The sequence below is a fragment of the Patagioenas fasciata genome, chromosome 4 (assembly GCF_037038585.1).
Source record: "Patagioenas fasciata isolate bPatFas1 chromosome 4, bPatFas1.hap1, whole genome shotgun sequence".
NCBI lineage: Eukaryota > Metazoa > Chordata > Aves > Columbiformes > Columbidae > Patagioenas > Patagioenas fasciata.
Window position 1 is genome coordinate 55,972,951 of NC_092523.1, and position 16,945 is coordinate 55,989,895.

Genomic DNA, 16,945 nt, shown 5'->3' on the forward strand with positions numbered 1-16,945 from the left:
TTTAGTGCCAGACATTTTGGAACCTAGTGAGCACAGTCAGCCTGACTGACCTGTTTGCTCTAGAATTAATCCCAGGCTGACACATACAACTCTTCAGGGAGCTGGGATTTTCCTTGGGGGGCTGGAGTTCAGTCTCTCCCACTGTATCTGGACCACAAGGAGACTTCCAAAAACTCCTTGCTACCAGCATTATATTAAAAACAAGAGAAAGGAAAAGACTGAGGCAGCAAGAGAGTTCCAGTGAGATCCAAAGGGAAAGCTGTCAGTTCCTGCATCTGGTTTGCAGGTCTGTGGTGGTCCAGGAAGCGCTTTGAGTTGTCTCCAGAACTGTTTCCTTCACAGTAGTAGTTCTAAAGCACTACCACTTCCCACTAGTTATTACCCAGGTGCTGACTCTTTTAGTAAAGCTAATACTGAATGGAAGACAAAGACAGCCACGCTTGATTTGCCAGAGATCAGATATGTGGGACCACATTTGGACAGGTTTACTAATATTTAGTAGAATTCTGCTCCTCAGTGAATGTGTCTGGCTTTCAGAGGGGCTTTTGTGGAACTACTCAGCATGGATAAGGAGGTCAGAATCTGCCCCTTAAGCTGGAAGATTGACATTCATTAAAAGTACAGTATTTCTGTTTCACATTTTCACAGCTTTTACAACTGGGATAGAAATGTCAGCACTTCAAATTCCAGCCCAAATTACGAAGTGATTGCAGAAGATGACTCTGGACTACTCTTCAAGAACAAAAGTGACAGGAAAATAATAAATGTGGATCCCAAGGTAAATACCATATTTTTTTTCAATATTCTGAATTTCCTTTATGTATTGAAGTTTGACTGCTAAACTGTCGAGTCTGATTGCAAATAGTGTCTTTATTAATACACACCTAATATTTCAGGCTTACTCAGTTATGCTGTTTCCCTTGGTAACAGAGCTGCTCTGGTCCCTGTCAGGATAAACTTAGCACAGTTAGTTTAGGAGTGCATCTGTCTAGGCCTTTGTTTTGTCATGACAGAAATCAGAAGTTGACCTGACGGATAAAATGGAAAGATCTCTGAAGCAGGGTTTTTCTTATACCATGCCCTTTTCACTCCCAACCAGAACCAGAAACTGTTGCCATTACTGCCAGGATGGGCTGCAGTCTGAGGCTATATCCTATTAATTTAATTACCTGCAAGTGTTGAGGAAAGGCATGTGTGGGAGAGTAAACAGGCTGAGGAGGAAAGCAGGACTGGCTGGAAGATGTGAGGACTGTAGCAGGAAGTGTATAAGCAGGTGCATCTGATGTGGAAAGACACTGTGTTTTACTCAGAGGATGACACACGTGTCTTTAGCTAAAAGGAAAAATTGCTAAAATGTTGGCATCCTGGGGCTGCTGGTCCCTGTATTCACCTCCTCTTAGAAAACAGATCTCTATTATGAAACGTGCCTGCAGTTAGATAAAAAATAAACAAATATTGGATGAAAATGAAGAGTTACTAGGGTACTCTGAAACAAAAGCTGCAACTTGCAGGAACTGTAATATCCCAAATCCTGTCAAGGCCTGCTGAGCACCAGCAAATCCAGAAAGCAGAATCAGTTCCTGTATCTGAAGTGTGGGTCATCTTCTACCCCTGCACTTCCGTGGTGGTCAACTGAAACCTCCAGAATTCCTTTCCTAACTGCATGCAATGCTTATTCTGCCTCCTTCATACAAAAGCCTTGAAAAGTCCTTAGGAAAGCAGTTAAGATCATTTAGTTCTTACAGCAGATTGAGAATGTCACTGGCATAAGGGTCAAACTTGGATTTTAAACCCTGTCTCTCACAAAAGAGTAATCTGACACCAGATGCATCTTCCTGTGGAGAACTGTGTTTCTCTAGCACACAGTAAGTGGTTCAGAAGGATTTACAGTTGAATAAAAGGAAAATACTTGTGCCTCAGTAGTGCTATGAACTGGATGAATGTTGTGGACTCTGTGTCTCTTATATACTACTGATAGCACAAATGTATCAATTGCTTTCACCTAAAAATGACTCTGATCCTATTATTGCTCAAGTTGATTGGTCTCTGCCATTTATTTACATAGCAGCTGGATCCAAACAAAGCAAATGCTCAGGTCATACCCGGACACCCTATTTTCAGCCATAGTTGAAAGTTGATTAAATTGCTATGGGTATTTTATCTTTCATATTGAAAGCCAAATGGGTAATAACATTATAGCCAGCTTCCCTCTGTAAGAGTGTTCTTCTGGTGCCAGCTGCACTTTTTAAACTTTACAACTGAAGTTCTGGGACTATACATTGGATGTGACAAACACACCCAGGCTTTGGTTACTCTCAAAACCAACATGAACTTAGTTGGGCAATTTGTTTGAGTTTCTACAGAACTGATCTAGGATGATGGTTTCTTTGATGTGCTTCCCATGAAAGATGGTTGCATATGAATAGTAACAGTACAAAATATCAAATTATATGCATTTCAAAATAAGTGCATTGGTTTGCTAGAAATTCAAAAATGCATACCTAAAATGTGTTTGGTTGCATTGAAAGTGGACCATCAATCCAACTTCTTGCAGCTGCAGAACATCTGTACCAAATAACCAGCTCTTTAGTGTCTACGTGAAAGATTATTGTGTGCCAAGAGCTATACTAAGAAGCATTTGTGCATGTACATTGTGTCCACTCTCAGGTTGTAGGTCACTGGCCCGTGAGGCCCCATGACATCCATCTGCCTTTGGCTTTTCTGTAACACTCACTGATGGAGAACAAGCTTTTGAGAAGTGCTTGCTATGGGCCAAACTGAAATCAGCACAAGTTCTTTCTCATTGGGTTCAGCCTGAACAGACTTAGTACCAACTCCCTGATCTTTGCAAGTGAACCTTCTCTTTTACAAGTCAATATTCGAGTTCTTCCTGGTTTTCTTTAGCTAAAAGAACTATTACTGGTTTTGCACCTGCTAAAAGCCTTGCAGGAGAAATAGACTCCCTGGTGTCAGGACATTAATTTTCACTGAGAAATCCCCACCCTCACAGTTGTTGCATTTATCAAACTTGATGTTCCAAGGGAGGAAGAAGAAGATTCATGAAATCAAAACCATGCCTTTTCTCTCTCCTGACTGGGTATCTGTAATATCCTGTGTTTCAGGGCTACCCAGGAGACAACACAACACGGACACCTGTTGAAACAGATCTCTATCACCATGTTGTTATCTATGACCATATAATCAGAAGAGGGACCTAAGGTCTATCTGTGTGGTGCTTTTCCCAGTGATTTGTTTAGCTATTTTAAAGTCATCTGGAAGAAAAATAAACGGTTGAAAGATCTTTATCTTGTATTCAGGGGTAGGAAGGGGGAATTTCATATTGGTTTAGAGTTGGTTCCTTGAGGGAGATAAAGTGGAAGGAAGACCCCATACTGCTGTAAAGTCCTCGTCTACCTGGGCCTCTTGATTGTCTTCTGTGAAGTCTGTGTGGTATATGAATTGCAAAAGCACCTAAAGGGAAGACAGAAGGTTTGGACCCAACTTTTCCCACTACTCCAAAGGCAGCAGCGTGGCTGGGACAAACAGAGGTGCTGCATTCTTTCCTGGAGTAAAGAAGAAACTACTGTCCCATAGTTCCTCAGCAACAGGATGTTTTTAAAATCTTCTTGGGAGACTTTTCAGGTAGGCCTGGACCTCTGTTGAGCAGCTAACACCATTTAATATGGACCAAGCCATTCACAGAGTAGCAGAGAGAAGTTGCAGTAAATAGACTGGTAAATGTAAAGAAATCTGCAGCACTTTGATGGCATTAGTGATTCCTTAAAGGCCACTTTTCATCGATTCCTGCTCTTGCTGCTGTTCTAGTACCAACTTGCCAGAAGTTCAGGCAGCAGTTCAGTGGCCCAAGGGACTCTTCCATTCCCAGGGCACTTGGGTAAGTTGCCCGTACTTACATGATATAGCCACCAGTGTAGCTGTCTGCTTACTGGAGAACTGGAAAATGGTACAAAGCTATGCAGCAGAAAGAATGAGCAGGAAAGAAAAGCAGCAGTTACAGAGAAAAGAAAAAGGATGTGGAGGTGAAGGCAGAGAAAACCAAGGCAGAAAATAGCTGGGTAAAATTCTCTGGACCTTATTCTTTAAGTGATTTAATGATCTTTTCTGGCCTCAGTACTGTGAATTTGTGAAAAGGACAAAGGAGGTAACTTAGACAAAAAAAAAAAAGATGGTAGCAACGCTGCTAGGCTTACCATAGGGTGGGGTTTATCTGCCAGCCTCATCACAAGCATGTTCCCTTTGGAAAAGGCTGAGAGCCTCGATCTTAGCAGTTGGCGCATTAAAGATCCCTTTACTGCAAGGAGAGGGAGTGTTCCAACAATTACAAAGTGAAAGTTGTTACTTCAAAGCTGCAATAATTTGGGAGGGACTTAGAAGCCTTGTTTTCTTTCTCATAAAGCTTTCAATGTTATGAAGTTTTGCCATTTCCAAAATATAATAAAATATTCTACTGCAATGTCTTGCTTTTTTTATAGAGCACTCCATCCCATAGAACCCTGAAAATTTTGCAGCAGATATGCAAACTGGAGGTTAGTTTCCTCGTCCCTGAACTGCAGCCAGGTTGCAGATGAAGCACCCAGAGCATGGCAAGGCTGCTCAAGGGTTTGGGTCTCCACCACCAAGCCTCTGCCTCCATAGCTGGGTCAGCAGAGCCCTCTAGTGTAAATGGAGCAAATGCCGGCAGGAGTTTCCCTGCCTGCTCTGGGCAGCACCTGTCTCCCAGAGATGCAGGCAGAAGGAGCTCAGCACCCACTGGGCCACCCTTCACACCAAAGCAGGTGAAAATACCAAGATAAATGCCTGCTCAGAACAACAGGCAAAGACAAATGATGCCTCTTCCCAGGGCTATTAAGGAAAAGAACAAATGCCCAAGACCGTGGTAACTCTTTGATTTTGCAGAGGGCCATGTGTTGGAAATGTGTATCTCCTTGTGCTGCTAGGGCAGGCTTCTCCTGACCTTGATGCTTCTAGGTGTTCCCCTCGTTTAGCAGAATCAAACATAAAGGTTTCCATCATTCCTTGCATCTTACCTGAAAAACAGGCTTCTGTGATTGACTCAGCTTTTCTTTACTGCCCCTGTATCTTGAGGCATCTCAAGGAAAGGGCTAGAGATCAACTTATAAATGTTTCTATAGCATTAAAGCAAACTGTCTTTACAGTACAGCTTAGCATTTGGGATATATTTTTTTTCAAGACAAAATTGGAACTCCCAAGCCATTCTGAAAATATTAGGTTTTGCCTCTCTTGAACACCAGAGAGGGATAAATCCTCATGATGAAGGCTGGTAGAAGGGACAATTGGTAGAAAGGGTATGAATTATAGTTTTCATTCCTCTTGACAAATGAATTGTCATTTTTCTTTCTCAATCAAATGGGCTTTTAAAGTAATGTTAAAAAGCCTAAGTTAGAAAGTGGTCCCTGAAGTTTGGAGAACATAATCTCAGAATCATAATAATAAATAAATAAATGTCACGAGGTGGAACTTAATAGAAGTAAATTTTCAACTTCAGAAGTTGTTTCTACAAATTATGCTTCCTTTGTTTTCATCTTGTTAATCAGCGGTCTGGATTCTAAACGACAGCTTGAAGTCTAGGAGCATCCCATGTCTACATCTGTAGGAAAACAGAAGCAAGTTTGGATCCAAGTGGCCTTTATATGTTGTCAGGTCACTGAGCACATCAATGCACTGTATATCCCTAAAGGTAGGGAGCTGAAAGGCTGTAAAGATGTAGGAAGTCTCATCTTTTGCACTTGGTGCTGAGCACCTATGGAGCTGTAACTTAATGCTATTTATGACTTGGTCTATGCGATAGACTTAATCTGTGACAAAACGTAAACTGTAATATCTGCAATAAAAGAATGGTGTTCTCTGAGTACTTCACAGAATTTCTGGCTGCTCAGTAAATTTACTTGATTCCCTCCCACCCGTCATTGCCTAGGAGCTAATATCCTGGTGCCCTGTCTCTTCTGGCAAACAACAGCTAGAACCACAGCATTATCATAAATGAAAGCCCCTGAGTTATATGTCATAGTCCTTTGTTGTTTCCAACTGGAAGAATATCCAGCATCTACCGTAAGTGAAAATCTGTCCCTAAATACTTGTGCAATCTGGCTTACATTTTAAAGAAAAGGTTAATTTCCTTGTACAAACAAGATAGTGCCTAAAAGCAACTAACTGCTGTTACACTCCGTTTCTCTAAAATGTCAGGGGTGTTTTTTCCCCAGCATCTTGTCACTGTTCAGTCCTGGACAGACATATAGCAAAGTGGACATGCAAAACATATGGTAATCAAGAGAGAAGCTTTCCAAGGACTGATAACCACATGAAAGGTCCCTGAATATGTTTCTCTGCTCTGTGACTTTTTAGCAGAAACAAATACAAACTGTCCAGCCTGAAATTATTGCCTGCTATAAACGTCAGGTGAATGGAAATTTCTCCATTCTGTTCTGAAAAGAGACTCTGGTATTGTTGCTGATCATGACGTTTACTGCAGGTATAGAGTTCACACACTGCCGTAAGAAAATGGATTTTAGGTATTGATGAGAAAGTGCATCTTTGCAAAGGATCCCCAGAACTCTAGATTTTACCACCAAGGGGGGCTGTGTGGGTTTTTTTTTTTTTCAAGCATGTTTAAACTATGTACATGAGTTGCAGTTCACAGGTTTTATTAGCCTGTATATGTTTTGGATTCTTTTCTATATCTTTATCTCCCTTGCCAAAATCATACTTTTGTTCTTTTTATGTGGAGTCTGGATCTTTGGTCTTGCTTACACGTTCAGAACTGTTGTTATTTTGGATAATAGAGTGGAGCTAAAAAGTAGCACAAGATTGGTGGTGAACAGCTCCATCCCAAGCCACAAGCAGAATCACAGGAAGAGTTATTATTTAGTACAAAACACAATGCTTTGTAAAGAAAAGTCATTTTACACTAAAATCTGAAGTTCTTTGTTCTTAAACTATCACAACAGGATGCTTTGACATAGTTTGAAACTTTTTGTATTACATGAAAAGGAGTTCTGGTGAGTTCAGTGTGATTTTTATGGAGAAGCATCAGCAGCTTTGCATTCTCTGAACATAAGTAGTTTTGTGGAAGGCCAGCTGTCTGAGGAACTGAAGCAATTGTGGTAAGTAAGCCTCACTTTTGAATTTGATAGCCGTATAGCAAGGTATAGGCTCAGAAAACACAGCAGCACTTAATGAACTCTCAAGTTCATGATTTCACCAACAGCCTCACCAATCTAGTTGCATCTCCAAACCTGAAAGAAGGAAATAGGGGATGGTAGCGCCACCTGAATAGCTGACGCCTATCTCACGTAAAGAATAAGAAGACCTCCAGGCAGAATACAACTTGGTCATTAGGTGTTCTCCTTTTGTCCGTCAGTGAAAGAGGTTGTAGGGGAAAATCCTCTATCAACTCAAACTGCCCACATACAGAAAAGAAATCAGATTAAAAATGAATAAAACCTTTGGGCAATTCTCTACAAGGCAGGCAGGGACAAGCAATGCAGACCAAGCCACTGTTCCCACTGCAAAGAAAACAAAAACACAGGTGCTGAATGTACTGAAGCCCTGCAGATTAGCCCTGTGTGCAGTATATGCTCTTTACACACACACACCCAAAAAAATCGCTCTTGTGATTTGGCTGTTGTTCGCTTGAAGCATGTTTTATTTCAGCTCAACTCCAAGCAGAGTTGTTACAGATCCCACAGCACAAGTTCTCTGTGACAAGAGAAACATATGATCTCTGGGCCCTAGAGAAGAAATTACGCTGAGAAGGCACCTCCAACGGGAAGCCTGATGCTGGCCACCTGAGCAAACACCGTGTCTAGCAAGCATAAAACAACAAGTGTAATGAATATTTGTAATGGCTGTACACAGGAACAGTTTGGTAAAAGCTTCTCCCCACGACCCTCCCTAGCAAAAGGCTATTTTCTGTACACATTTCTCAGACCAAGAAATAGGAGATTTAAAGAGAGCGACTGCCACTTCATTCCCCAATAAAAGCAAGGGGAGAGCCAGCTCTGCGTGATGTGGTTTGTGTAGTGTGATTCCAAGCACTGCTGGCTGATGTGCTGTTTAGTGTTCTCCTGTGCTGGTTATGAACTTCATTGTAATGTACATGGGAATGTGTGCATATAAGGCATGTAAGGGAATGATACGGCTTAGGATAAGCAAGTCACAGGTGACAGTGAAGGATTCTGCTGACTAGGTGACAAGGCTGAATCCAGTGAGAAGAGACAAGGTTGCTCTGCAGAGATGGCTTTTTGGGCAAGAGAGATGCCTTAGCCAGAGATTCTGGGTCTAGTAAGAGTGGGAGTGTCTTTGTGGAGTTGGAGTCATGCTGGTGGGAACAAACGTGGTGTCACTGACCCAAAGAATTGGTGGCAGGAGCCCTGCCACAGCAGAACATGCAGAAGCCCATCTGAGACAGGCAAACACATGGTACAGAAGTCTGGTACAACCAAGCCCAGGTGAGGCTGCAGGGGGTATTCACTAGATGACAGTGAGGAGAAATGGATATAGGAGCCACAGCAGCAGAGATTGCTTTCCTAAGTAAACTCTGGAAAGCCTAAAAGCCAGGCAACTAATAGGAGCAAGTGCGGGATTGGCCTTCACATGCTGAACAGATTTTGCTTATATCACTTTGTTATGCAAATATGTAATTATTTCATTTCCCCCAGAAGGAGTATTTGTGGTTTTCTCTTCCCCAGAACTTCGGAATGCTTGTGTAGAGGGAACAAGTAACTGTGAAGTTACCAGGTATGTGCATTACATGGCAAGCTCTGAAAAAGTAGGAACCCGGAAGTTTCTGGTGGACGTTTTAAACACCTCTTTTGAAAGGTACTGCTGGAGCGTGGTAAGGCTGACCCTGACAGTGGCACAGGAGTTGCTCATCATTTAAATAAACTTAATTAAGATAGAAGCCTACTGTATGCCTGGGGCTAAGGAATACAAAGGTTGCTTCACAAACCAGAGACACTCTGGTGGATCAGAATGGAGTTGTACTAGCAAGGAGCTGCCAGGGCCCAGCAGGGAGGGAGCAGGATCTGCAGACCTGAATGGAGCTGCTCTGGCTGTAGCTCGGAAGGGTGATGTTTGTGGAGAACCTGTCCCCACTGGTGTACACAAGAACAAATGAGCTGTACCTGCTGACCCTCTCTTTCTGTAGTACTGTGACAGAATAAGTGGGTGATCAGCTTGGAAAGTCCAGTCCTGCCCAATTGCAAGGCAATTAACTTTTGTATTATTATTAAAGAGGAAAAGAACAGTAAGGCTCTCTTATGCCTAGCCAGAATTTCAGATATAGTTTCAGTTTGATTCTACCTCAAATAGCTGCTTGCACACACACACACACACATATGCATGCACCAGTTGGAGTTTGCTGCCTACTTCTAGAGCAGAATTATCTGACCTATTTGCACTTTACCTGTTTCTTATAAGTGAGGAACTGGGAAGGAAAAAATACTAGGTTATCTGTAACAGTTCAAATGGTTATCTCAGCTCTGGAGATGGAGATCTAGAGTGACTGTACTGGACAGGATGAAGTCACTCCATAATCACACCAGTGTGTGTGCAGAATTTGTCACATGTGGTGATGGTTATTCTTTTTGTCTGTCTGCATGTTTTGTAGCTTTTCATGCCCCTGCAGCTATTTTGTGTAGAGACTTGCCCTCCAGACTGGCTAAGACCTGATTTGTACATTTATAGCAAAGTGATTTGTATGCTGTGCAGAAAGGCAGATGAGTTTATTTGGATAGTCCAGGAGAAGTGATTTAGGGGGTCGGACAGTGTTTTGAGATTTGGAGCCTGTCAGTATATCATACTGAAATGTTTGTCTTGTTTTTATAAACACAGGAAAGGCAGGTAAGCTTTTATTCCACATTTGTTTTGATGATTATGCCATTGAGCTGCTACGTTTGGCAAACTAAGACAGAAAAAACAGCAAAGGAGAAAAATAAGAAACTAACACCACATTTAGTCATCTCCATTAAAAATGCAAAATCTGTAGTGTGTCTCTGCACCAAGTTCAGACTAGATCTCATTCTGTACAAACCATTTTTACTGCTCTTGCATCAACATTAGGGCTCAACATATTCTTTAACTCTTCTTAGCCTTCTAAATTACCTGTTTTGCCTTTATTAACAGAAGACTCAAAAAGCAGATCAGGGTGCACATCATCTGTCACCAGATGGACCCACATTCAGGGAGGAGTTCCGGTGTTTCATTCCCCTGCATTTCTCTTCAGGCATAAATGGGATCCATTCTGCTGACAGCTGAAAAGCCAAGATGTTAAATTTAAGAACTGTTGTTAACAATTATTGCACTTTGTAGATCAGAAAGCTTATATCAGGAAAATCATTACAGCTTAAATCAATAAAGTAATGCTAGTTTACTTACCGAATAAGTATCTTCTTAAGAGTCGTGGAAGAAAACACTGTCAATCTTTTAAGCATGAATACTATAATATAGCAAATCTTGGCTGTGCATATAGCATTGAAATCAGTCAACCGCTGTAGTTTGTGTCCACTGAGGATTTGGCCCAAAGAAAAGACCTCAGGATTGACTGCATATTGATACAAAGCAAACACAGGCTTTTGTCTTGTATCAGTCAGTTGCCAAGAGGCGTATCAGTGTAGGACAGGGTAGTGGGAAAGTGTAGGGTAGACTTCTGTAGTTATACACTTATTACTGGCCTCCAAGTGGAATATGTCCTATTAATGTCAGCCCTCTAAGCCTGATAATTTAAATAGTTTTTTCAGCCATCCAGATGGTAATGTCCTTACTTGGGTACAATAATTTTGTCAGAGATGGTGGCAAAACCCTGGCTAAAGTCAAAGTAAATGTCATCTTCTGGTCTCCCTCATCTGCAAGTCCAATCAATTTGTCACGAAAAGTAATCAGGTGGGACAGACATGATTCACCCTTGGTAAATCCGTGCTGACTGTTCCCAGTCACTTTCTTCTTCCTCATGTGCCTAGAAGTGTGTCCTCAGAGGACATGCTCTATGATTTTTCTGGAGACTGAAGTGAGACTGTCTGGTACTCAGCTGTTGGTGTGCCTCCTCTTGACAATGTAACTCTGACAGATCTGGTGGAGGAGACTTTTGTCTCCTGTGCCCTCACAGTCCCTTGTCATTCTTATACAAGGGTACAGTTCAGCTGTTAGTGAGAAGCTTAACACCAATAAGCAACGGTGAGTAGTTTCTGATACTCAGTGATCTACTGTGTAGATGGAGGTCACATTGGGTGAAACTGAGTCTGGAGTTCCCATTATTCTGGGAAGAGATTCAGATCTGACCTTGCTATTTGGCCATTTTTGTAGAAAATATTTAAATGCCAAAGAAGCACCATGGCCATCCTATTTCTTCCTTTCCAAAACAGAACTAGCAGACTCTCTTTCAAGGAAGTTCACTATTTGCTTTTTGAAAGATAGATGTTTAACTTGTTCCTTTTTTAACCAAGAACTAAACTGGAAACACATGAAATTGCTGCCTCAATTAAAATTAATATTCATTTTTTCAGATAATGAAATGTAGTAGAAAATATATCAGTAAATGTTGACTTCATTGTGTTATTAAGTATATTGGCTGCATGATATTTGACCAATCAGTGCTCCAGGCAAGAGCACCCATCTGCTTCACTTGGAGCAGGACTCAGGCCACAAAGTGTATAAAGAAAATCTGCAGAACTACATTTCCATTCTGGAAGTAGCACCAGTGTCAAAATATCTACTGAAAACCAAACCACAGGTTCTTTCCATAGCCTTCATTGCTGTTTGTAAAATGTTATTTAAGAAACTGAGCTGAAAAGATGCCCATGGAGAATTTCGGCTGGGGACATAGTCAGAATGCAAACTAACCAACCACAATTTTTTTCAACCAAAATATTTCATTTTAAATGAAACTATTTTCTCACTTTGCCAAATCTTCTTGCCTACCTCACAATGTTTTAATGTATCCATATCTTAGCAATAAACATTATAAGATAGAAAGAAAATAAACCATGGCTGACAGAATAGCCGAATTGCTTCTGCCAACTCATCAAAGGCCATTAAGTGTTCAAACCAGTAGTGATGACTATTCATCAACTGATGAAAGATTTTTCTCCCCACAATCAGCAAATTCAGATACTTCTTCAGATGCAGAGACTGCTGTTTGTATGCCAATATAGTTATTTTTGAAAGTGGGAACTAATCTGGAGAGCCTCTTCTCCATGTATTTACATGGCTGAAGAGGAGGGGTACACAATCACCCTGGGAGCTCGGTGTCTAACTCAGGAATATTGTTCCAACCTTTGGAGTTGAAGGTCACAGCAGTACATCTCCAAGAGTGCCTTTGCAATTGTATGGACAGCATCCTGGTTGGCTAAAAGCCTACTGTCAGGTGGGGTGAATAGGTCTTTGGATCCTTCTCCCTGCACTGATGAGAAGGGAGTCATGGGCACCCAGCTGGAATATAGACACCTAAAGCTAGGTGGTTTAATCTCCACAAATATGCACTATTCATAATAGTGAGTTCTTTTGGTAGCCCTCTGTTAGAATTCCAGAAGTACCTGAAGTGGTTGAGAAGAGCAGGTCCACTGATTCCCATTTCGGCATGTGGCCCTGCACTTCTGCTGTAGTATTTCAGAGGAGTTTTGGGGACAAAAAAAAAAAAAAAAAAAAAAAACAACCTTATTCCACTTTAAAAGCTGGTACTTCCTTGCATCTTTGCCATGTACTGGCTATGTGAACTAAGAATCGCAACACGAGCTTGTAGCCAGGAATATTTTCTGCATGGTGCTGAGCGATCATTTAATACATCCTTCAAAAACAGCAATAAGAAGATGGATGGAAACCACCCTCATTGATTCTGAGCTGCTTAGTTTCACTTAAGCACAGCTTTTTCCTGACAGATTTTATTCACTTGCTATAATAGATCAAGACCAGTAGACATCTCAAGGCATATCAGTGGTGCCATCTCAAGGCATATCAGGGATAAGAGGGTCATTAGGGGCAGTCAACATGGCTTCACCAAATGGAAGTCGTGTTTGACCAACCTCATTGACTTTTATGAGAACAAAACAAGATGGATGGATGATAGCAGAGCGGTGGACGTGGTCTACCTTGATTTGAGTAAGGCATTTGACAAAGTATCCCACAGCACCCTCACAGCTAAACTGAGGAAGTGTGGTCTGGACGATCAGGTAGTGAGGTGGACTGCGAACTGGCTGAAGGAAAGAAGCCAGAGAGTTGTGGTCAATGGGATGGAGTCTAGTTGGAGGCCTGTATCTAGTGGAGTACCTCAAGGGTCAGTACTGGGGGCTATATTATTCAATATATTCATCAATTATTTGGATGAGGGAATAGAGTGCACTATCAGCAAGTTTGCTGATGACACCAAGCTGGGAGGAGTGGCTGACACGCCAGAAGGCTGTGCTGCCATCCAGCGAGACCTGGACAGGCTGGAGAGTTGGGCAGGGAAAAATTTAATGAAATATAACAAGGGAAAGCGTAGAGTCTTACATCTGGGTAGATACAACCCCAGGTTCCAGTATAAGTTGGGAAATGACCTATTAGAGAGCAGTGTAGGGGAAAGGGACCTGGGGTCCTGGTGGACAGCAGGATGACCATGAGCCAGCACTGTGCCCTTGTGGCCAGGAAGGCCAATGGCATCCTGGGGTGCATTAGAAAGGGGGTGGTTAGTAGGTCGAGAGAGGTTCTCCTTCCCCTCTACTCTGCCCTGGTGAGACCACATCTGGAATATTGTGTCCAGTTCTGGGCGCCTCAGTTCAAGAAGGACAGGGAACTGCTGGAGAGAGTCCAGCATAGAGCAACAAAGATGATTAAGGGAGTGAAGCATCTCCCTTATGAGGAAAGGCTGAGGGAGCTGGGTCTCTTTAGCTTGGAGAAGAGGAGACTGAGGGTTGACCTTATTAATGTTTACAGATATATAAAGGGTGTCACGAGGATGGAGCCAGGCTCTTCTCAGCAACAACTAATGATAGGACAAGGGGTAATGGGTAAAAACTGGAACACAAACAGTTCCACTTAAATTTGAGAAGAAACTTCTTCTCAGTGAGGGTGGCAGAGCACTGGTACAGGCTGCCCAGGGAGGTTGTGGAGTCTCCTGCTCTGAAGACATTCAAAATCCGCCTGGACACATTCCTGTGTAACCTCATCCAGGTGTTCCTGCTCCAGCAGGGGGATTGGACTAGATGATCTTTCGAGGTCCCTTCCAATCCCTAACATTCTGTGATTCTGTGATTCTGTGACTGCACAATTCATAGTCTCTTACACAGAACAGTGAAAGCTGAGGGTGGGTAGGCTGGGTCCTTTCAGTGCAGCATCACTGTCCAAGCTTATATCCGTAGCACGCTTGCTGTGTGTGCATTGTCCTGACAGAAACAGTAATGCTGTGTCAGTCAGTAATACTGGGACAGTTCCCAGTTCTGAGGCAGTCACACCAGCAAAATGACCATGACAACTGAGATTAGCTGGTTTCTTGTTGGTCAGCCACAGAAATTTTAGAGAAAAAGAGGTGTTGTGAAGATTAAACCATCCCAAAAAGATAGATAATCCTTTCAATTCAGCGTAAGCTCTAGATTTGTGTAGAACATTGCTGAAGTGCTGCATGGTAAGCCTGATATTTATTATTAGTAGAATTACAGAGTAATTTTAGCACACATGAGGGAGCAGGATAGAATTGCAAGCTTGGAATCTGCTTATACTGATGTGAGTGTTAAACCATCTTGCTGGGTTTCCTGGGGACAGGAATCTTGCAGGAGGAAATATCTCATCCACTGTGAAAACAGTCACTAAAGGCTGGAACAAGGGCAGGTTCATCTGCCACCCAGTGCCCCATGAGAGCACCTCTGAGAGAGGGAGGATCACCTGCGGGGAGGGGAGCACTGGGCTGCAATGCTGGGGCGCAAAGCTTCTCCCCTGTTTTGCAGAGTGCCTGAAGGTACTTCCCTGCTGTCTGCATTGTGCTCTGGGATGGCTGTGGGAAGCTGTAAAGCTTATAGCCCCCTTTCCTCCTACCAGAGACCCTGCAAGCTGACACTGACTCAGGGGCTGCCTTGCTCTAAGTTAGGAATGGTGCATCACTGCGAGATGTAAAGTGAGGTCGCATGTATTACTACCCCCACCCAAAAAAGCACAGAGATAAAGTCATGGAGCTATCACTCACTAATGAAGAATTTAGAGAAAGATTAAATTGAAGTCAGCATCTCATTCCTTATGTTCTTGATCTGTTTTAACTGGTTCTGGGTTTTTTTCCCACCCTTTCCCATTGAGATTTGGTAGGGCAACAGCGTAACACACCCACATTTGCAATACTGGTTGCACAGTCCTTTGCTCTGGGTGTTCAGTCTAACTGTGCTGGGCAAGCTCAGCAGCCTGCACATTTGTCACAGCATGCCCTTTTCCTGTTATATCACTGTCCCAATCCACTTGTGAATGACTTCTTTCGACTTCCCGTCCTGTATCATAAATGCTATATGCAAACTTGTTATTATAGGGTCACAGAAGCAGCTGCAATCTGACCATTATCTTAAAAAGCCATTGAATTTGATCTTTCAGGTTCTTTTTCCAAAGCTGAAAAACTGTGTGCCTCCTGGTTGGAAATACTGCATCTGTTAGGAGAAAGGCTGTTTTCAGTGGCACTCCCTGATACCTGCAGTTAAAAAGTGTCACTGTCAGAACTGTTGTTGTGAGGGTGAGCCTATGGGCACCTTTACCTCTGTGGTATTTATAACAGAAGCACCGTGTCCCTCTGTCAAGGCTAGGAATGCAGCTTCACCACAGCATGGGTACCGATACAGTTATATATATGGCTTCAGAGGGCCTCTTTCTTCTTTTTGAAACCTGTGGGGTTGAAATGTAAGCTCTGTGGGTCGCAGAAAGTTTTGTTCTCTGAACAATGCTAAACTTGCTAGTGATTTGCAGCACTATCATGGAAGAAATGGAAAAGAAAAAGAGGTGCAAAAGCACTGTTATCTCAGAAGTCAGGTCTGAGAGTTTGCCAACCATTATTTACTAATGAGGAGTAACTCCTTACATGTACTAGTTGGGTTTGGTTCGATTTGTGCAGCCACAGTGCTCTGGCATTTTAAAATGACAGGTCCAGTTCAAGCTAGGGGTATTATTTAACTTTGGGAGCCTCAGAACTGCCTGTGATGAGAGTCCCACCATGTCACAGTGACAATCCATAAAGCAAGGTGTATTTGAAACCCAGTGGGTGCTTCTGCAGTGTTCTCAAAAAACTGCAATGACTATCTTAAAAAGGAGGATTCAGAGAAGACACCTAATGCCCTGAGAAGTCACTTTTCCTTTCTGCCTTGCACCAAGTGTCCTCTTTCTCTCTTCTTACTGACTACAATACAATTGTATAGGGCTAGCTTTCTATTTTAGCCACTTAACTTAAATAACTGCGGTCAAGCAGTGGGGCAAGGCTCTGGGAGCCAAATTCTGAAGTAATTTTGCATAAACATTGCTTTCTGTTAACACTTGAAAGATTTTGAATAAAAGCTTAGCAATACGGTCCTTCATATCATGTTGAACTTAAGTTAGTTCTGGTCTAATCCTCCTTTGCTGGAGTATGGTGTTAGATACATGCTGTCTCCGAGTATTTCTTTTTTACTGAAGTTCTTGATTTGCACTGGTCCAATCTCAAGACTCAGGCTGCAGTTTGGAAGATGTGTTGGATATGCACTCTTATCGCCATTTTTTTGCACTGTAGGTTTAAAAAATGATTCAGTTATGCTTGTTTTATTTAAAGAGTTGTGGTATATACTTTTTTTTAAATCACATCTCTCACCAGCAGAAAATTACATAGCTGAAGTTGAAACAGCAATTCCAGTATTTCAGTTGCCTGAAGATTCTTCTTTCAGATTGACAGTTCTGCCATGGATACAAGACCGAGATTGCTTCTTGTGCTAAATTTTTT

At 42.2% G+C, this 16,945-nt stretch overlaps 1 protein-coding gene across 3 annotated transcripts in view; it reads left to right on the top strand.

Moving 5' to 3' along the window:
• Positions 1-16,945, top strand: part of LOC136101433 (cilia- and flagella-associated protein 299) — a 271,288-nt gene that overhangs the window by 224,226 nt on the left and 30,117 nt on the right. For 2 of the 3 annotated variants that reach the window (XM_071807926.1, XM_071807927.1), the window contains one exon: positions 649-778. In XM_071807926.1, the coding sequence (XP_071664027.1) occupies positions 649-778 (130 nt within the window). Of the gene's footprint in view, positions 1-648; positions 779-3,122; positions 4,487-16,945 lie in introns of those variants that run through there. The other variant, XM_071807928.1, reaches the window with a different exon arrangement.